Source organism: Phascolarctos cinereus, unplaced genomic scaffold (assembly GCF_003287225.1).
Source record: "Phascolarctos cinereus isolate Bilbo 61053 unplaced genomic scaffold, phaCin_HiC Scaffold_4;HRSCAF=312, whole genome shotgun sequence".
Lineage (NCBI taxonomy): Eukaryota > Metazoa > Chordata > Mammalia > Diprotodontia > Phascolarctidae > Phascolarctos > Phascolarctos cinereus.
The window spans coordinates 459,587,326-459,609,726 of record NW_027555847.1 but is presented as its reverse complement, the minus strand read 5'-3'; the positions used below and the strand labels follow the sequence as shown (position 1 = coordinate 459,609,726).

At 34.3% G+C, this 22,401-nt stretch overlaps 1 protein-coding gene across 1 annotated transcript in view; it reads right to left on the bottom strand.

The window, feature by feature from the left end:
• Positions 1 to 22,401, bottom strand: part of TRPA1 (transient receptor potential cation channel subfamily A member 1) — a 75,260-nt gene that overhangs the window by 4,511 nt on the left and 48,348 nt on the right. Inside the window, exons 18-24 of the mRNA XM_020971045.1 lie at positions 20,053 to 20,123; positions 19,350 to 19,512; positions 17,434 to 17,523; positions 13,498 to 13,667; positions 5,359 to 5,488; positions 4,841 to 5,023; positions 3,349 to 3,417 (exon numbers count right to left, since the gene is read on the bottom strand). Coding sequence (XP_020826704.1) covers positions 3,349 to 3,417; positions 4,841 to 5,023; positions 5,359 to 5,488; positions 13,498 to 13,667; positions 17,434 to 17,523; positions 19,350 to 19,512; positions 20,053 to 20,123 — 876 coding nt within the window. The remainder of the gene's footprint in view (positions 1 to 3,348; positions 3,418 to 4,840; positions 5,024 to 5,358; positions 5,489 to 13,497; positions 13,668 to 17,433; positions 17,524 to 19,349; positions 19,513 to 20,052; positions 20,124 to 22,401) is intronic.

Here is a 22,401-nt window from a genome sequence, read left to right as displayed (position 1 = left end):
TGTGTGTATAGACATATAGTGTAAATGGAAGGTAATCTCATAGAGAAAACACTAACAGAGTGGAGAACAGAGGAGAGGGCTAGGACAGGAAAGGCTTCCTGCAGAAGGTGGGATTGGAGCTGAAGAAAGACAAGATGGAGGTGAAGATTCTGCTGATTCTCTGTCAGCTGCTCTGCTTCTCCCATCTCTCCCAAAAAATCTCATCAAAATGAAGAATGATTCAGGTTTAGATATGCTACACTTTCTCAACTCGCCCACAGTTGTCTCTCCCCTCTGAATGGAGGGCTGGAGGGTGTACCACTAAACTCCTCCAAAAACTGTGCTTTCTGGAAGGCTCCCAGCCTTCCAACCCTTCACAACTTTCCATCAGCAGCTCTAAATGGCTTCCACTTCCAGATGTCTTGCTCTCTTTCCCCTTTTCCTTTCTTTTTCAGCTTCCTTTTGTGTGGTCTTTCCCTAATTGGATTGTAAGGTCCTTGAGGTCAGGGGCTATCTCTTTTTCTTATTTGTATCCCCAGGGTATGGCACAGTGCATGGAGAGTAATAGGTACTTACTAAATGTTTGTTGAATTGAAGAGGGAGAGAAAGAGAGAGAGAGAGAGAGAGAGAGAGAGAGAGAGAGAGAGAGAGAGAGTGAGGAGAGAGAGAGTATTCCAAATATGGGGACAACTAGTAAAAAGGTGCTTTGCTAAGACATAGCCAGTGCTGCTACATTGTAGAGTATGTCGTGGGTCATAAACTGTAAAAAAAAAAAAGCTAGAAAAGTAGGAAGGGGCCATTATTGTCGAGGCTCCTATTTTACTTCTAATTGACATTAGTGCAAGCATATTATTAGAAATCTCCCTGCCTCTCCCCTCACTCCGTATCAGCATGATCTAAAAACAAAACAAAACAAAACATTATGATATTAATCTTTTTTAAATACCATCTCTGTTATGTCATTTCCTTTCCCAAGAGCTTAAATAGTCCCAGTACTGTATAGTAAGTGAAGTTCAGCCTTCTAATCTTGGAATACAAGGCCTCCCATAATCGGGGCTCAACTAATTATTCATGAACGTGAACTTTTTGCTTCAGCCAAGTAGATATTCTCACTGTTCATCAAACATAAAATACTAATTTCCACTTTTCTGCCTTTGTTTGTTTTCTTACCCATATCTAGAATGTTACTGTCTTTCTGCCCTTTAAATTCTTTTCAACTTTCAATATCCAGTTCATGTCCCATCTCCTCTAGAAAGCCTAGAGTATCTCCTAAATTTGTCATTTATTATACATATTGTTCATTCACTTTTTCTATGTATTTTAGTCTTTTCTCTCCAATAAGTTTCAAGATAACTAAAGACCCTTGTAGTATATTTTTTTGTCTGTCTCATGGAAGCTACTATAATGTGAGACATATTTCATAGTTGATGAGAGGAGGCATTCAGTAAACGTTTTATTGCTTAACTCTCCCCTCAGCTAGATTTTGTTTGTGATTATATGTGCATATGTACGTATATATGTGTATATATATGTGTGTGTAATATGTGTATATGCATGTGTATGTGTATATATACACAGTTATAACTATATATAAACACAGATATGAACACATATTTGTTTTATTGTGTGTATGTTTATGGTTGTGTCATATATGTTATTGTTATATAGGATCTCTCTCTCCTAGGCTGAAAGTGTAGAGGCTTCTCAAAAGCCTAATATCAATACTGATCGAACACAGAAACTAATCTGTTCTATTTTTCCAACCTGGATTGGTTCACCCCTTTTTAGGCAGTCTGATGGCTCTCAACCCTCAGCAGCCTCAACTAGTTTTTAAGCAACTCAAGGTCCTGCAGAAACCAAGCCTTTTGTCTCCTTTATATCCTCAGAATATGTAATACATTGTTGTATCCACAGCAGATCTTAAAAGCTGTCTGTTGAATGAATGAATGAACAATAGGATATAAAATAATTCTCAAAGGTTAGAGTCAAGAAGGTTGAATGATCTCTAAACTTGTCAGACCATAAACATCCCTTCTATTATTTATGCTGCAGAACTCTGTAGATACAAATGATAATTATCAAATTCTTTGGGCAGACTTAAAATTCATTTTTGAGAAAAAAATTCATTCTACCCACTGGAACTCCTGCAATCAACCTACCTCTTTATGGAAGTGTTTTGGCCCTTTAACTGGGCAAAACTAAAAATCAGGTTCCCGATAATTCAAAAGAGAATATCAACTCTGTAGCATATTCAGAATCTAAAGATTAAAGATCCTCCTTGAATTCATAATATAGAACTGCAGCATTTCAGGCAGCTGGCAAAGAACTCCTAGTTTGATGGCAATCTAATAGCTTCCAAAGGAAGGCTGTCTTGGATATTTAGTGGAGTGAAAACTTTTTGGGGAAGCTATTTTTTTCTTTGTATCCCCAGAACCTAGTAGAGTGCTAGATAATAGATGCTAGATAGCTGCTTGTTGAAATGAATTGGATATTTGGCAAAGACAAGCTAAAGAATATAGTAAACTAGTTTTCCCTTTCAGTTCTCTAAATCTGTCCTATATTAATTTAGATAATCACAAAGCAATATCTGTGCTATATTATCTTAACTCATAGGAAAAATTATTTCACTGAATTAAGCTTTTTTTGTTAAAGTCACTAGTTTTTATAGGGGACCAACATAAGAAAGGTAAAGTTGAAGAACATCAGCCTCTTCTGCAAAACCATATCCATTTATGTTACCCAATGTCATTTTTATAAGAGTATATATGATAACTTTTTTTTCTTGGAATTCATTGCTAGGAAAAAGTTCTTGTTTACAAATTAGACTATCAGAACTATGAAATTCTCTCTCTGCCTCTGTCTGTCTGCCTCTGTCTCTCTTCCTTTCCTCTTCATCTCTCCCCCCAACACTGTGACAATCAATTCACAACCTCAGGGCTGACAGTTAAAATTCATATCTAAAATACAGTCTGAAATCCCTGGTGTCCTCTAGCTTTTTTTTCCCCCTGCTCCACAGTGAATATAGTGAATGGTTGACTACAAAGAGAATCTCCTCCTCAATGAATATAAATCCCTGGATTCAATCACTAGCAGGGTGGTTATATGCTAAGAAGTGAAGAAGGGTGGGCAATCTCACCAATAAGAACATTCCTCCTACGTTTTTTGGCCACAGCAAACAGACCAAACAACATGAAAAGTAAGTAGTCAAGATGCAATGGAAAAGTTCTTGGGAATAATTCAAATAATTATCATGAAAATATTTGCTAAATAACTGCTCTATGACAACTAATTCTCAGGAAATCAATTAGTTCGCATGCATAAATAATCACTATAGGATTAGTCCCCATGCTTTTATCACATGCTGTTTACCTGCATGGCAATCCTTTTCAAAGAGGCGTTCTTCTGTACCTCAGCAATGTCACCAACTGCCAAACCAATCTGTAATGTATTACCAAATTATTGTTAACTTTCTAAAGTAAATTGGCTAATATTCACTTATTGATATTAATATTCTAGTGGCTTCGTTTAAAATGCACATGCCTCTTTGTGGGCCAAAATACCCAGAGATTCTATTTTATCAAGACCATTGGCATCAAACAACATTTAGGATATACTAAATTTAGATAGCCCAACCTTCTGATTACAGACACAATCTGGTATTTGGGACCAAAACGTCCATCTTGTTAGGTCAAACCTACACTATATTGGCATAACCTTCAAGAACTCAGTATCATTTCCACACTGCAATGGGCCATAAGCATAGGAATTCATTTAATATATAAATGTATACCATATAACACAATAGGGGGGCCATGACATTTTGTGAAATCAAAGAAGTAATGGGGTGTTTCAACTCTAAAATGGCTCTAGGATTACTATTCTAGGAGTTTACAATAAAAAGCAGACACCATTGAATGGGAAAATGTGTAGAGGATAAAATCATTAAACTGAGACCACAAAGAATCATGGGCCTAGGTGAATCAAGAAAAAAAGGAACTCTTAGGGATGGGTTAGGAACTGGGATAAACTGCTTAAGGCTTCTATCTCCAGAAAGAATAGGGTGAGAGGAAGTTGTTAGCTCAATTCTATAGAATGCAAACTTAATACCAAAAAGTATGAAAGTGCCAGCATTTATCTAATAAGACTTTTCAGAATCCAACAAATTTAAGGAGGGAAGGAAACAAATATTTATTAAGTACCTACTATGTGCTAGGCACTGTGCTGAGTATTTTATAAATATCATCCCATTTGATCCTCACAACAACCTTGGGATGTAGGTGCTGTTATTATTCCCATTTTTACAGATGAAGAAACTTAGACAGACATGGGTTAAATAACTTGCTTAGTATCATATAGCTAGCAAGTACCTGAGTCTAGATTTGAACACAGGTTTTCCGGACTCCAAGAATTATGCTATATCTACTGTCCCATCCAGCTGCCTCTGAGGCAAGGAACAAGAATAAAAGTAGCATATTGGATGAATATTTATAAAGTATTTACACTTTGATATTATCCAATAGAATATCATTAACTAAACAAAAATGAAACTTAAAGGAACTGATTAATATATTAGTAAATACTCTAAAATTCTATGTAGACATTTCTCACCCTTTCACTCTACCTGTTTTAGAGTCAGAGATCAGGGGTTAAAACATATAGTGGAATGGTGGAAAGAGGGAGATTCTCCACCATGGAGCATTAGATTGAGTACTTCTTTGTAATAGCCAAATAGTGTATCATGGAGGAAGGATCAAGATTACAAGAAATAATGATTATAATAAGAATTCAACCTGATTGATCACAAACTATCAACATCAAAAGAATTACCTGACTAAGTGTTGAATCAGTAAATATTACTTACAAGTAAATTCATTAGAACAATTGGAATGTACAGGGTGAAGACAATAAGGAAAGAAAATGATAGAACGGGATATGGTAAATGATTTCCAAGTAATGGATTAAGGAATCCATCGTGGTAATTTATATCTCCCAGCATCATGCTAAAGGTCTGCATTAGAGATAGCATCGGGGTCTTGAATGCATCCTGGAGATTTAAAAAAAAGGAAGGTAATAAAAATAAAGTTCACAAACAATATGTGAGATTCACCTGCCCCCAAAGAAAATTATAAAGAAAGGATATACACAAAAGAAAGTGATGGCATTGCAGTAACAGAAACACAACAACAGGGGAAAAACACCTTAGTGATGATCTCTTGTTTGGAAATTGAGAAATATTGGTTAAATCTCTTCCATTCACATACATTAAATGAGTATTCATCATGTAAAAAGTGATAAAATTGAATTTCAAAGATGATGGATGGATAGATATACACTTGTTTCCATCATTCAGAATGTTAGCAATTATGGTGGGTATCTTACCTGTAAACCCAAGAGAACATAGAAGCCAAGTCCAAAAGCCAAAATCAGGAAGAAAAATACAAAAGTAGTCTTCAGCAAGGTTTTAGTAATTTCTAACAACATTACAACATAGATCCCACAATTTTCAAATCTAGGAAAAAGCATAAGAACAAACAAAAAGTTTTAAATGCTCTAGTTTCTGTATATGACATAGTTTGCTATTTTGGTTACTTTGGTCTTTGCATAGTGCTTGGCATATACTATTTACTACATTAGTGCTCTTTAATTCATCTGTTCTTTATCCACAATCAGTTCATTTTTATAACTCATCGAACCACAAACTAGGCTTCATAGGTCAGAAGGCTGAAGTACATTTTAAATGAAGGCAGCATGGGGTTACTAGATATGAAGGCAGAAGTGATTATGTGTATAGATAATTTTTTCTTCTTAAGTCAGTTAACCAGTTTGTGGGATACATGGAAAAACTTTGTTACTAATTGATGGTATCTTGAATTAATAGCGAAAAGAGAGGAAGCATGGGGCATTAGATAAAGGTCTGGTCTTGAAGTGGATTTGTTGACATCTAGCCAAATCCTGCCTCTGACCCATATTAGCTGTGTGACTGGGAGAAGTCACTTTTCCATTCACTGCCCACAGGAAAATATGTCAAAAATGAGCTTTTGATTTTTATTAGTGAGAGGAGTTTCTATACTGGAAGTTTTATATGCTAATGAAAACACAGGCTTGGAGCAAAAAAAAAATAAAGGAAAGAAGAAAATATTTCAAACTTCTGATATTAAAGATGATTCATTACTAGGATAAATGTTTTGATTTTCCCACCAGAAACAGTGATGAATTGACAAATAATATAAATGGTTCCTTATTACAGTCAACAAAATCTGTGGTAATTTTCTCTACGTGCTGATGCAAGTCAGGTAGGGCTATTAAATATATCAAGAGCACATTCAATTAGGACCTCCACCTCCTGGCCTGTAGCTGTTTAAGATAGCTAGCATGTTACCAGCATGGTGGTTCCTTTCATCAGAAAATTGTGGGAAGCATGAGCCACCCATTCACTCTGTGGTTCTTATTCGTTTCTCTCTCAGCTCACTTAGTTGACCTAGGAACTGGTACTGAAATCTTATGATTGTCTAGAAGATCTAGAGCACTGAAAAGATATTAATGAAATTGATCTATCATATTCTTTCTCTGATTTTTCTCTTCCTGGTTTAGGTATCAGTATCATATTTGTTTCATAAAGGGAGTTTGATAGGATCTTTGCTTATCACTCCAAATTATTTAATATTGGAATTAACTGATCTTTAAATGATAGAATTCACTTTTAAATCCATCTAGCTCTGGTGCTTTTTTTCTTAGGAATCTCATTTATGGTCTGTTCAATTTCTTTTTCTAAAATAGGTCAATTTAGATATTCCATTTCCTCTTTTGCTAATCTAGGCAATTTATAGTTTTGTAAATATTCTTCCATTTCACTTAAATTTTTAAATTTATTGACATATAATTGGGCAAAATAACTCCTAATAATTGCAATTTTATTGATGTAAGCATTTAGAGAGATAAATTTTCCTCTAATTACTGCTTTTGCAGTGTATCATAGATTTTGAAATGTTGTCTTATTGTCATTCTCTTTAATTAAATTATTGATTATTTCTATGATTTGTCCTTAACCCACTAATTCTTTAAGATTAGGTTGTTTAATCTCTGATTAGTTTTTGATCTACATTTCCAGGGTCCCCTATTAAATTTACTTTTTATTGCATTGTGATCGGAAAAGGATACTTTTAATATTTTTGCTTTTCTGCTTTTAAGTATAAATTTTTTATGTCCTAATACATGGCTAGTCATTGTAAAGATACCATGAACTTTTGAGAAAAAGATGTATTCCTTTTTATTTTCATTCAATTCTCTCCAGATATCTATCATATCTAACTTATATAAAATTTTATTTACTTTTCTGACAACTTCTTTATTTATTTTTATTAGATTTCTCCAGTTGTAAGAGAGGAAGATTTAAGTCTTCCATCATTGTAGTATTACTATCTATTTCCACCTGTTAATTATTTAACTTTTCTTTCAAAACTTTGGTGCATGTAGATTAAGTATTGACATTTATTCATTGTCTATGGCAGCTTTTATCAAATGTAGTTACCCTGTTTATCTCTTTTAATTAAATCTGTTTTAGCTATAACTTTGTCTGAGATCATGAATGCTACCACTGCCTTTTTTTTGTATCAGCTGAAACACAGTAAATTCTACTCTAAACCTCCATTTTAACTCTGTGTATCTCTCGTTCTTAAAATTAATGAACATGGATGCATGTTCAAAAATCCTAAATAAAATGGTAGCTGAAAGATTGCAACAACATATTACAAAGATTATACATTATGATCAAATGTGATTTATACCAGGAATGCTGTGATAGTTTAATATAAGGAAAGCTATTAACATAATCAAACATATCAATAATAAAAGTTTTAAAAAATCATGTGATTTTATCATTAGCTGCAGAAAAAGCTTTTAATAAAGTACAACACTCAATTTTATTAAAACACTTTGAAAGTATAGATATAAATGGATTTTTCCTTAAATTGATAAAAAGCATCTATATAAAACCATCAGCAAGCATTTTTTGTAATGGGGATAAACTAGAGGCCTTCCCAGTAAGATCAGGTGTGAAACAAGGATGTCCACCGTTACTAATGTTATTTTTCTTTTCCTTGACTATTCTCTCTTTTTTTTAATTTTTATTTTTAAAAATTTTTTTCCATATGCTTTTGAGTTGAAAATTTTTCTCCCTTTTTCTCCCCCCTACCCTCCCCAAGACAGCGTACAATCTGACATAGGCTTTACATTTACATACCCATTAAACATATTTTCACATTAGTAAAGTTGTAAGTAAAAATTAAAACCAATAGGAGGAACCATCAGAAAGATGAAACAAAACTCAACAGAAGGTAAAAATAAGCGAGAGCAATTCGACTTCCATAGTTCTTTCTTTGGATATGGACAGCATTTTCCATCATGAGGCCTCTGGAGATGTCTTAGATCCTTGTAATGCTGAGAAGGGTTCAGTTTAACATTCTTAGTCATTTCATAACATGGCTGCTATTGTGTACAAAGTTCTCTTGGTTCTGCTCACTTCACTCAGCATCAGACCATATAAGTCTTCCCAGGTTTTTCTGAAGTCAGCATGTTCATCATTTCTTATAGAACAATAGTATTCCATTACATTCATATACCACAACTTGCTCAGCCATTCCCCAATTGATGGGCATCCTCTCAATTTCCAATTCTTTGCCACCACAAAAAGAGCTGCTATGAATATTTTTGTACATGTGGGTCCTTTTCCCATTTGTTTGATCTCTTTGGGATATAGCCCTAGAAGTGCTATTGCTGGATCAAAGGGTATACACATTTTTGTAGCCCTTTGGGCATAGTTCCAAATTGTTCTCCAAAATGGTTGGATCATTTCACAACTCCACCAACAATGTATTAGTGTTCCAATTTTCCCACATCTTCTCCAACATTTATCATTTTCCTGTTTTGTCATGTTGGCCAATCTGATAGGTGTGATGTGGTACCTCAGAGTTGTTTTGATTTGCATTTCTCTAATCAATAACGATTTAGAGCATTTTTTCATATGACTATAGATGGCTTTAATTTCTTCATCTGAGAACTGTCTGTTCATATCCTTTGACCATTTATCAATTGGGGAATGGCTTGTGTTCTTATAAATTTGTCTTAATTCTCTATATATTTTAGAAATGAGGCCTTTATCAGAGAGACTGGTTGTAAAAATTCTTTCCCAATTTTCTACCTTCCTTCTAATCTTAGTTGCATTGGCTTTGTTTGTGCAAAAACTTTTCAATTTAATGTAATCAAAATTATCCATTTTGCTTTTCATAATGTTCTCTATCTCCTGTTTGGTCATGAATTCTTCTGTTCTCCATAGATCTGATAGGTAAACTATTCCTTGTTCTCCCAGTTTACTTATGGTATCAGCCTTTATATCTAAGTCATGAACCCATTTTGACTTTATTTTGGTATATGGTGTGAGATTTGGGTCTATGCCTAGTTTCTGCCATACTCTTTTCCAGTTTTCCCAGCAGTTTTTTTCAAAAGTGGGTTCTTATCGTCAGAAGCTGGGGTCTTTGGGTTTATCAAATAATAGATTACTATAGTCATTGACTACTGTGTCTTGCATATTTAACCTATTCCACTGATCCACCTCCCTATTTCTTAGCCAGTACCAAGCAGTTTTGATGATTGCTGCTTTATAATACAATTTAAGATCTGGAATTGCTAGGCCACCTTCCCCTGCATTTCTTTTCATTAGTTCCTTTGATATTCTGGACCTTTTGTTTTTCCAAATGAATCTTGTTATTATTTTTTCTAACTCTATAAAATAATTTTTGGTAGTTTGATTGGTATGGCACTGAATAAGTAAATTAGCTTAGGTAGGATTGTCATTTTTATTATATTAGCTCGGCCTACCATGAGCAACTGATGTTTTTCCAATTATTTAGATCTGATTTTATTTGTGTGAAAAGTGTTTTGTAATTGTGTTCATAGAGTTCCTGGGTTTGTTTTGGGAGGTAGACTCCTAAATATTTTATAATGTCTACAGTAAGTTTAAATGGGATTTCTCTTTCTATCTCTTGCTGTTGGGCTTTGTTGGTAATATATAGAAATGCTGATGATTTATGTGGGTTTATTTTATAGCCTGCAACTTTGCTAAAGTTGTTTATTATTTCAAGTAGTTTTTTACTTGATTCTCTAGGATTCTCTAAGTATATCATCATGTCATCTGCAAAGAGTGATAGCTTTGTTTCTTCTTTGCGTATTCTAATGCCTTCAATTTCTTTTTCTTCTCTTATTGCTAAAGCTAAGGTTTCCAGTACAATATTGAATAACAGTGGTGATAATGGACATCCTTGTTTCACCCCCGATCTTATTGGAAATGCTTCTAGCCTGTCCCCATTACATATAATGCTTGCTGAAGGTTTTAGATATATGCTATTTATTATTTTAAGGAAGACTCCATTTATACCTATGCTTTCTAGTGTTTTTAATAGGAATGGGTGTTGTATTTTATCAAAAGCTTTTTCTGCATCTATTGAGATGATCATGTGGTTTCTTGGTTGTTGTTTTGTGTTGATATGCTCAATGATGCTGATAGTTTTCCTAATATTGAACCAACCCTGCATTCCTGGTATAAATCCTACCTGGTCATAATGTATTATTCTTGTGATAAGTTGCTGTAATCTACTTGCTAATATTTTGTTTAAAATTTTTGCATCTATATTCATTAGAGAAATTGGTCTATAGTTTTCTTTCTCTATTTTTGCATCTATATTCATTAGAGAAATTGGTCTATAGTTTTCTTTCTCTATTTTGACTCTTCCTGGTTTAGGTATCAACACCATATTTGTATCATAAAAAGAATTTGGTAAGACACCTTTTTCACCTATTTTCCCAAATAGTCTATATAGTATTGGAATTAATTGTTCTTCAAATGTTTGATAGAATTCGCGTGTAAATCCATCTGGCCCTGGAGATTTTTTCCTAGGGAATTCATCAATGGCTTGTTCAATTTGTTTTTCTGAGATGGGGTACTTCCTCTTCGGTTAATCTGGGCAATTTATATTTTTGTAAATATGTATCCATTTCACTAAGATTGTCAAATTTGTTGGCATATAGTTGGGCAAAATAATTCCTAATTATTGTTTTAATTTCCTCTTCCTTGGTGGTAGCTTCACCCCTTTCATTCTTGATACTAGTAATTTGGTTTTCTTCTTTCTTTTTTTTAATTAAATTAACCAAAGGCTTATCTATTTTATTGGTTTTTTCATAAAACCAGCTCTTAGTTTTATTTATTAGTTCAATAGTTTTCTTAATTTAATTTCATTAATTTTTCCTTTGGTTTTCAATATTTCTAATTTGGTGTTTAGTTGAGGATTTTTAAGTTGTTCTTTTTCTAGTTTTTTTAGTTGTATGCCCAATTCATTGATCTCCTCTTTTTCTATTTTATTTATGTAAGCATTTAGAGATATAAAACTTCCCCTAAGAACTGCTTTCGCTGCATCCCATAGGTTTTGGTATGTTGTCTCATTATTTCATTCTCTTGAATGAAATTATTGATTGTTTCTATGATTTGTTATTTGACCCAATCATTTTTTAGGATTAGATTGTTTAGTTTCCAATGATTTTTTAGTCTATCTTTCCATGGCCCTTTATTACATATAATTTTTATTGCATCATGATCTGAAAAGGATTGTACCTAACTTTTCTAATGTTCTATTCACCTCCTTAACTTCTTTCTTGTTTATTTTGTGGTTAGACTTATCTAGTGTCAAGACGGGGAGGTTCAGGTCCCCCACTAGTATAGTTTTGCTGTCTATTTTCTTCCTGTAACTCCCTGAACTTCTCCTGTAAGAATTTGGATGCTATACCATTTGGTGCATATATATTTAGTAATGATATTACTTCATTGTCTATGGTGCCTTTTAGCAGGATGTAGTTTCCTTCCTTATCTCTTTTGATTAGATCTATTTTTGCTTTTGCTTTATCTGAGATCAGGATTGCTACCCCTGCTTTTTTTAGTTCAGCTGACACATAATATATTCTGCTCCAGCTAATGTTACCAATGTTCTTCAACACTGTACTGGAAATCCTAGCAATAGCAATAAGAGAAGAAAAAGAAATCACAGAACAAGAAGTTACTCAGGGGATATTAAGTTACTGGCTCTTGGTCACAGAATTAGTGGCAGAATCTAAACCAAACTTAGTCTCAAACTAAGCTTTGAAGACTCCATGGGCAGTGTTTCGTTTTGTTTTGTTTTTTGACTTTTTACCATGCAACATGTTGCATGGAAAAGAGCACCGGATTTTACTCAGAAGACCTGGATTTCAGATCCACCACTGCCACTTACAACCAGTGTGACCTTTGAAAAAATCACTTAACTTTTCTGACCCTTCGTTTCCTATTTTGTAAAATGAAGGAGCTGAACTAGATACTCATAAGTCCTTTCAGGTTCTAAGTGATACTATATAGGAAAAGAATCCTGTTATATCTTTCCTCCATCACTCAAAACAAAGTCAATGGCAAGTCATGTCATCATCTCCCTGGTGTCATGGTCCTCTTCAAGAAAGAAGGACAAACATAACAACTTGTGGACATATAGACACAAAGAAAAACCTGGAAGTTCCCCTCCTAAAATGTGAAGTCACTCACTTTTCCTTCTCACATTCCTCCTTTTCCTGCACCCATCTCAACAAAATTGCCCCAACTCAAATGTCTTTTTCTGTAATTTTTTTTAATTCAAAATTTAAATACAAAATAAGAAAAGAAAAAAGAAACAAATACTAAAACTAAAAAAACCTAAAAAATAAGAAAAAATATTGCCATGTGCTGAGCAAAACATAAGAGAGAATTATCAAATGTCTTAAGAGTGCAGCATGTGACCGAATGGGTGAACAATGAGATAGCAGGTGAAACAAGAAGCATCTCAGTCAAATATTGACAACTATTTTCACCATAAATATTAATTTAGTTTGATCCCTGAACTGAGGAAATGAGTGCTATTAATGTATTATGAAGAAAATATCTTGATATATTTGACTTCCAAAAGTTCTCAAAAAAATTTGAAAAGGAATTAGCCTATACTCCTAAAATTAATACAGGAGTTACCTTGGAGAAGCATATTACTATTTATCAAAAGTGTGAGTGTGAGTGTGTGTGTGTGTGTGTGTGTGTGTGTTGCATGTGTATGCATGTATATACATATACACATGCATATGTATTAGCATATATAATAGCATATCTGATAATACATTAATAAGTAGTATATGTAAAGTTTGATGATTTAAAAAATTATATGAAAAGAAACAAATACCATGAAAATTCAAAGTTCAATTGTATTTTGGAAGGGTTTTTTTTTGGCAATTTGTGTTAAGTGACTTGCCCAGGGTCATATAGCTAGTTAAGTGTCAAGTGTTTGGTCTGAGACCAGATTTGAACTCAGCTCCTCCTGACTTCAGGGCCGGTGCTCTATCTACTGCACCACCTAGCTGCTCCTGGAGGGTTTTTTTTTAAATTTTTTTTTAAGAGAAGTTAGAGACCAAATAGATCAGCTTTACCTCTGCAGATACAACAAGAAGTTCATCCAGAAAAAGAAAACAGAAATTGCTCCACACTGCCACTGGAGGTGAGCTGGTATGCTGATGAATAAGGGTGACACAAAAACAATGCTAGTTGTGTAGATTATCCATTCTATGAGGTTGGTGGGATCCAAAAAGTAATTCATTCTCTGAGATTTAAAAGAAAGAGAAGATTTCAATCATATATTGATATGACATGGTAATAATGTACTATAATGGAATATGTCAGAATCTCTTTCCAACCTCCTCCCTAGTACAGTTAATACCAATATTTTTTCAGGATTCATAAGATCATGGAGTTTAAAGCTGATTCACCGGATATTATCCAGTGCAATCTTTTCTATTTTGTACATGATGAAAATGAACCATACTAAGGGTGACTTCTCCAAAGTCCCCTAGGTAATAATAGTTACCTGGAATTTGAACAAACAGGTGGAAGGCTATGGAGGAATAGGAAAAGGGAAGCTTTTGAGGGAATACCTTTATAGGTCTAGGCTCCCAGGACTCTTGCTATGGATTCACGTCATCTAGAGCAAACCTATGTCTTCAGTTCTGGTTGGAAATCTATGACAATTAACTATACACTATTCAGTCCATAATGGTTAAAGTCTTCCTAAAAGGTATGTTCAGCTCAGGGGGATTATAATGTGAATTAACACTGCAAGAAGTGGATTCCTGAGGTTCAGAACAGACTTTGAAGTCTCAATTGATTTCCTGAAAGGAACCTACCTAATAGTTAGGATTGGCATCTTATTCTCTAGGTTTAAATGAAAGTTTAGGCCATGGCATCCTTACCAACCATTCTCTGAATTCTTTGAAATTTGTTCTCTTAAAATCTAGATTGCATGTCAGACTATGTGTGACACAGATTCAGGTTTGAACTGTAACTTCTCTTCATGGATGCCTTCATTCTTGAAGAATTAAATTATCATTTAGGTAAGTCAATAAAGTATTAGCTTTTCTGAGCTCCAGCAGATGGGCAGACAAATGATAGTCCTCGTGACTACATCATGTCTTTGGGATGAGCCTGTGATCTGTTTCCTGATTTGTCATCTATTTCCTCTTTTGGTCCAAGTGGTTATCTGTTCATGTGACAGTATCACTTATATTTTACCCTCTGCTGATCTTCACTGAAAAGCTTTTAACTGTGTTTATTCTCTCTGATACTAAGATTTTCTCAAATATAGCTCCCTGGTATACAAATGCTATTCACCTACCATAAATTACTTATTCTGTTCCTTTCAAACAATGAGACTCTGTCAGGGCCTAATTTCAATCATGGGACTGATCAAAGGCCTTTCTTATTTCCTTCAATTGTTAGTGTTTTCCCCTGAAAGTACTTTGTATTCCTTGTCTGTGTACTTATTATTCTGTCCTTCCAACCCTTAGTGGAACATACCATGTAAGAATAAGGACCCTTTATTTTTTTGTATTTTCATCCATAGCACTTTGCAAAATGCAAGAATAGAGGAGGTGCCTGACTCACAGTTCTCCTCACTCCAATCTATCTTCCCTACAGCCACTAAAGTGATTTTTAAAAATTTTAATTTTAATTTTTAAAAAATTTTAATTTTAAAAATTAAAAAAAATAATTTTTTAAGTCAAATCAACAAGCACTTATTAAGCACCTGCTATATACCCAGCATTGTGCTGGGGATTCAAAGAAAGGCAAGAATAGTCCCTGTCTTCCAGGAGCTCACAATCTAAATACCACTCCTCTACTCAATAAACTGTAGCACTTCTTTGTTGTATCTAGAATCAAACTCCTCTGCCTATCATCTAAAGCTTTTTATAATCCACTTTCTCAACTTTCAAGTCTTCTTACACATTATCCCCCCCCTCCCCAACTAGATGGTCCAGCCATATTGGCTTACTTGTTGTTTCTCGTAAGGACATTCAATCTCTTTTCCACATGCCTTTGCACTGTCTGGCCACCAAGTCTAGAATATTCTCCCTCCTTAATTTCAAATATCAGAATTCTTGGTTATCTTCAAATCTCAATTCAAGCACAACTTTCTATATTAAGCATTCCCTGACCAGCTGCTAATATCCTCCCTCTCAACATGACCTTTTATTGATTTTTATATATATTTTGCATATACTTCTAAATATTGTTGCCTCTACTGTTAGAATGTAAGCTCCTTGAGGTTAGGAACAGTTTTATTTTTGTCCTTTTAGCTCCAACCTTTAGTACAGAGCTTGGTGCCTAGTAAGTTCTTAATGAATGCTCTTGTCAAGCTGTCACTTAATTTCATCACAAGTGTTAGCAAGTTGTTTAATTTCTCAGTGCCTAAGACAACTCTCCAGGACTATACAATGTTTGGAACAGTTGCCAGTCTGCATTGATAAAGGGTCCTTACTGGAAGTTCACTACACCAATGAAATCACAGGTCTGGACCAAAAAGATGCTTGTTGAATTGAACAGAATATGGTCAAGTTTGACTCCTTGTTTTAGGATTATTTTCACCTTTTTTTTTGCCATCAGTGCTTCAGGCATTTGTATATATATATATATATGTATATGTATATATATATACACACATACATATATATGTATATATACATATACATATGTATATACACATATATACATATATACATATGTATATACATATACATATGTATATATGTATATATGTATATATACACACATATATATATGTATATATACATATACATATGTATATACATATAATACATATATATACATATATACATATGTATATACATATACATATGTATATACATATATATACATATGTATATGTATACATATATATACATATATACATATGTATATACATATACATATGTATATACATATATATACAAAACCAGAGATTGTATTGCTGCCTCCTTTGTTGTATATCTCTTATAAAGGCGCAACAGTTGGAAACTGAGCTGGGCCAGGAACTAAGTGCAAGGCAACTAGACTGTATTACACATTATAAAAGTCTTATTAACAAAACCATTCTCTCAATAATGACATGAGTACCACTCATGTGGAACACAACCATTTTGGAAGAATCAAAATAACAACTGGGCACAATATGTCACCATTGATAATGTGCAAGTAATGGGGGAAAATATATTACCAATGACCAAAAGTGAAGATGGGAGAAAAAGAAACAACAAATATACTGGCCAAGCAATAAGTAACCCAGAGATAATAGTGACCTGGATGTAAGCCTTCAGTTCATTGTGTGTAATCCTCTATGGAGGAAATGAGAAAAAATGGAGAGATAAGAATCACATGACTCAGAAGGTGTGAAGGCATTGCTGTTTGCCTTAGTCACAGGACTGCAGCAATCAAAGAAACCTGGCTTTATCAAAGTCACATTCAATTTTGTATCACGACTTCTTTCTACCTTTCATGAGATTAGAATCAGCTTGATTGAAATTTGAGAAAACTAGCTCATGTCAAGGAGTATATAGTGACAGAACTTGGAGGAAAAGAATGCTCTGACATGATGTCTTCTATACAGAGAAGATACTCAATTAGTATTTATTAATTGATTGATTGAACAGGCTTGGAATATAAGATTTAAGTTAACATATTCACAACCTAATGTGTCTACCATGCCAAAAAATAAAAATAAAAACAGACATAAGGAGAATCACATAGCACGCATTAGTAAAACAAGTTAGAATTCTTAGACAGCCTCAGATCCCTAATGGATAAAAAGCCCCACAGAATCTGTGTGTCTGACCCAACACAGGAACAATAAGTAATATTAACAGTCTTTCCTGAAATATTTTGATGTGTATTCTAATTAAGTCTAATTAAGAAAGCAGTTGTGTCAGCTGCCTCTACGGAAATAAAATTTTCCATAATAAGTCTTTCCATTAGACCAATCAATATTCTTCATTTTGAGATAGCTGCAATTATGAAGATATAATAAACATAGTTATTACCTGTTGGAAGATTTGTATCATTTCTTTGAAAAATCCAAATACACTTGACAGAAAAACTAAAATCATACAAACTTTTATGAGATAAGAATTCTGAAATAGAAAAATATGCAAGATAAGTAAGTTGATGAAATGCCAAAGTAAAAGGAAATAATAATTTAATGTGTTCACATTTGCCTGGTGGTAAATTTTTATTTCTATTTTGGTTCTTTTTTTATTTTATATTAGCTGTGATTCAAACAGAGAGGTCACTCTGAAGATAATATATTAATTTTATGGAAATGGTAATAAAAATTAATTTCCTTTATTCAGAGAGTTATAGAAAAATATAACTCTATACCTAACTGAGATGCTACATAGGAAGAACCACAACATAGAAAATATGTTTAATAGGAATATATGTGTATAGCTCTTGGGGAGGGAGGCAAAGAGGGAGGGGAAGAAAAAGTTAAAACTCAAAAGCTTATGGAAGTGATTGTTTTCTTTTCTTTTTTTTCTTTTTTTTTTTTTGACTAAGCAATGGGGTTAAGTAACTTGCCCAGGGTCACATAGCTAGTAAGTTTTATGTGTCTGGGGCCAGATTTGAACTCAGGTCCTCCTGAATCCAGAGCCGGTGCTCTATTCATTGTGCCACCTAGCTGCCCTTGAAGTGATTGTTGATAACTCAAAATAAATTAATAAAAAGAAAGGAAAGAAACCCACAACATAGAGACAAGCAGATCAAACAGTTTCAGACTGTATGATGTTGTTACTATCCTGCCAAAGAGGACCACCAGAGGCCATGTCTGAGAGGAGGAAAAGCTAGGCCTCTGTACTCTGCGTTCTCTAGTTCTCTTCACTCTGGCTATTTTCAACCTTGCCACTGCATTCAACTCTCTTTATACCTTTTTCTAAGAACTGTCATCAAATCACCATTCCATTGCCTGTGGAAAGGGTCCATTACTGGAATGTTCCATTGTTACTCTCATTATTTTTGTGATTGCCCAGACCATGGGCCTTTCCTCTATATGTACTGTCTCCCCCTCACAGTCTCCTTAATGTTAGGGATGGTCTTAATTTTATATCTGGTTCTGGAAGGAGAATACTTAGCACTTAGTAACTGCTTTTTATTCAGTCAGTCAGTCATTCTGTAGATTAATCATGCTAGCTAATGTACTACAATTTCAGAATTGCTACTAGTCGTACTAACTCACATTGATATAGCATGCTCAGGTTTATTAAGTCCTTTACTCAGAAGAATCCTGTGAAGAACTTTTAATAAATATTATCATCCCATTTTACAGAGAAGGAAACTGAGGCTCACAGGGGTTAAATGACTTGCTTAAGACCACATAACTAATACTAATGTTAAGTCTGGGTTTCAAACTTTTGTTTCTTCTGATTTCACGTCCAGTACTCTTTCTGCTATATTTCTTCTTTCTTATTATGAATGAATGAAAAAGCATTTATTAAACATTTACTGTGTGCCAGGCACTGTACTAAGTACTAGGGATATAAAAGGAGAGACATTTTCCATCCTCAAGGGGACTACATTCTCATGGGGGAAGATAACACATATGGGGGAGTGATGACCAGAGAAAGGAATTGATGTATATGTCCTTTCCAGAAGTAATGATACTATTGATTTGATTGCTGCACTCAAGAGCAAAAGGTAGGAAGTGAGAGTGGGGTGAGAGGCAGAAGGCAGATAATGAGATCAACTGGTAGATGAGGTATAAAGCTAAAGTACTGTCTAGGGACTAGGGTGAAGCCTACAGAGAGTGAACTAAGGGGGCTAGTTTTCATTCAGTCATCAATTTACTGGTTAGAGCCCTAGGCAGAACTATTTGCCTAATATGTCAAATGGACCATCTTTTAATCATTCATTTTTTAAAAAGTCAAATTTAAGTCAAAGGATGGAAATAAATTGAAAATAATACCTTAGTGTCTAAAGATGCTGATCCATTGTTGGTACCATTGATAATACCTGTTGAATTGAAAGCCGAACCTGGCTTTATATTAGAAATGAGACCGGTCATAGGAATAAGGCCAAGACAGTACAATCCTAGGTTGATAACATGGGCTCTAAACCCATAAGCCATCCTAAAAAACAAAATGTGTAAAACATAATTTACATATTTTCAACAATAGTTTTTCTTTGTTGTAGAAAGTTTAAGATGTACATAAAAGAAAAGTTCATCTCTCAGAAGTCTAGTCCATTGTCCACCTACAGGTCCTTGGAGTTAGGAAGAAGTATGTTATGTTATGTTATGTTATGTTATGTTATGTTATGTTATGTTATGTTATGTTATGTTATGTTATGTTATGTTAGTTATGTTATGTTATGTTACGTTACGTTACGTTATACGTTACGTTACGTTACGTTAGTTATGTTATGTTACAAGATCTTAGCTGATGTAGCATTCTCCTGAGAGTGGATTTACTTAAAACAATCAAAGCTAGACAGTATCACAACCTCCCATGAGTGAGAAGGTAGTACTTAAGAACTTGTCCAAGTTAGACTACAAAATTTGATATTACAAAGGAATTATTTATCTTGAGTGAAGCCTATTTAGAAATCAGAATGAGGTTCATACAAATGTCTGTAAGAATTAACTCATGCTTATAAAATTCAAATCTTACCATTTCATAAGTAAATATTCTCTGCAAATTGGGTGGGCAAGAAGGTCTCTACGATTATGTTGTACCATTGCCTACATGTAACATATGGGGAAAGTGAGACAAATTAAGAAAAATTAAAATTCAGCATAAAAAAGCTTAATTTTCTATAACTATACCATGCAATATAAACATAAAATCCAGCAGTAAAATAACAATTTTAATAGTTTATAAATGTACCACCTCAGGTGCATGCTTGCTGATGATAAAGTTTTCTACTTTTTTCAAAGCTGTAGTAAGGATGTGAGAGTTATATCCCCATAAAAGTTCATAAGCTTTTTAAGAGGAAGTATTCATTAGGTTTTTTTTTTGTCTTGGTATCTCTAATACCTAGGAGGTCACCTTACACAGAATAAGCACAAAATCAGTATCATTGAATTTGATGTTGTTGGAAGAATATGTATACACACACACATACACACACACACACACAGACACACACACACACACACGTATATATGCATATACTTAGATACACATACATATATTCACACACACATATAGACATATAAACATATATACATACCTGCATTTACACATATGTGCACACATATAAATATGCAAGCATGTAATATATATTATATATGCATATGTATATATGTGTGTGTATATATATACATATATATACACATACACACACACAAATACATGCACATATACATAAAAATGTATATAGAATATTCCCCCAAAGTTTAAAGTTGCAAGAAGAGTTTGGGACACCTTACAGATACATATGTACATATGTGTATATTCTATACATAGATTATATATAAGCATACATACTTAGGTTTACATGTATCAACATTATAGCTAATTTGTATATACATGTAGGTATAGTGTATATATAAAAATTCTTCCAACAACCTCGAATTCAACAATATGTTAAGTTTGAGATGCCTCTAGAACACTGAGTTTGAAATGGCTAATCGGCAGTTGGTGAAGTGGGATAGTCACTTGAGAGAGAGGCTAGGACTGGCTGGGTGTATAGTTCTGAGAGTTATCTGCACAGAGATGATAATTGGACACATGAACGCTGGTGAGAACCTTAGCTGCATATAGAGAGAAAAGAAGAGATTGAGGATACTGTGTTGAGATATCCCCATAGTTAGGGAATATGAAATGGCTTGTGATCAACAAAGGAGAATGAAAAGTAGCAGTAAGATAGGTAGGAAGACAACCTACCTGTAGGTTCTTATAGGTCCCCCAGTGTTAGGAAAACCCAGAGAGAAGAGAGGATATAAAAGACGAAGTTGATCACTAGTGCCAAAAGATGCAGAAGGGTGAAGGAGGATGGGGATAGAGAAGAGGCCATTAGATTTTGCAGAAAGAAGAGCCCTGTGAACTTTGGCCAGAGTAGTTTTTTATTGAGTCATAAGATTGGAAGCAGATGGGAGGAACTTAAGAAGAGCCTTTGAGGAAAGGAAGTGGTGGCCCTGCATATACACAGCTCTTTCAAAGAATTTGGCTGAGAAAGAGAGCAGAGATTGAGGATCACAATCAATGGAGATAGTGGGATTTATTCAGTGTTTTTAAGTTAAAAGGAATACTTGATTATGTTTGCAGGCAGCAGGGGAGGAACCAGTAGCTAAAGAGAGACTGAAGATTTGGGGGAATGACAATGGGGGTGATCTGCTAACAAAAGTGGGAAGGGATGTGAACACTTGGTGATGAAATTCTTCTGTCAATGCAGATTGACAGGGTCATACACTGCTTTACAACTTGAAATCTTAGAGAATTACCTTGGGAAGTTATAACAGAAAATGGTTATGGGACTTGCTCAGAGTCACACAGCCTGTATGTATCAAAGGAAGGGCTTGAAATCAGATCTTCTTGGCTGAGACCATCTCTCTCTCCATAATAATAACAACATTTAATAGGTCCTGTAGTCAGGAAGACTCATCTTTCCTGAGTTCAAATCAAGCCTCAGACACAAGACCCGGACAAATCGTTTAACTCTGACTCAGTTTTCTTATCAGTAAACTAAGCTGAAGAAGGAAATGGCAAACCACTATCTTCACCAAGAAAACCCCAAATGGGGTCACAAAGCAACTGAACAACTAAGTACTATGTACCAGAGCAGCTAGGTGGTGCAGTGGCAAGCGCACTGGGCCTGGAGCCAGGAAGATCTAAGTTTAAATCTGGACTTATACTCTTACTAGCTGTGTAACCTTGGGCAAGTCACTTAATCCTAGTCTGCCTCAGTTTCTCATCTGTAAAATGGGACACATTAGAGAAGAAAATGGCAAAACAGTGTCTTTGCTAAGAAAACCCCATGGACATGGTCGTGTAGAGTTGGACATACTGAACAACAAC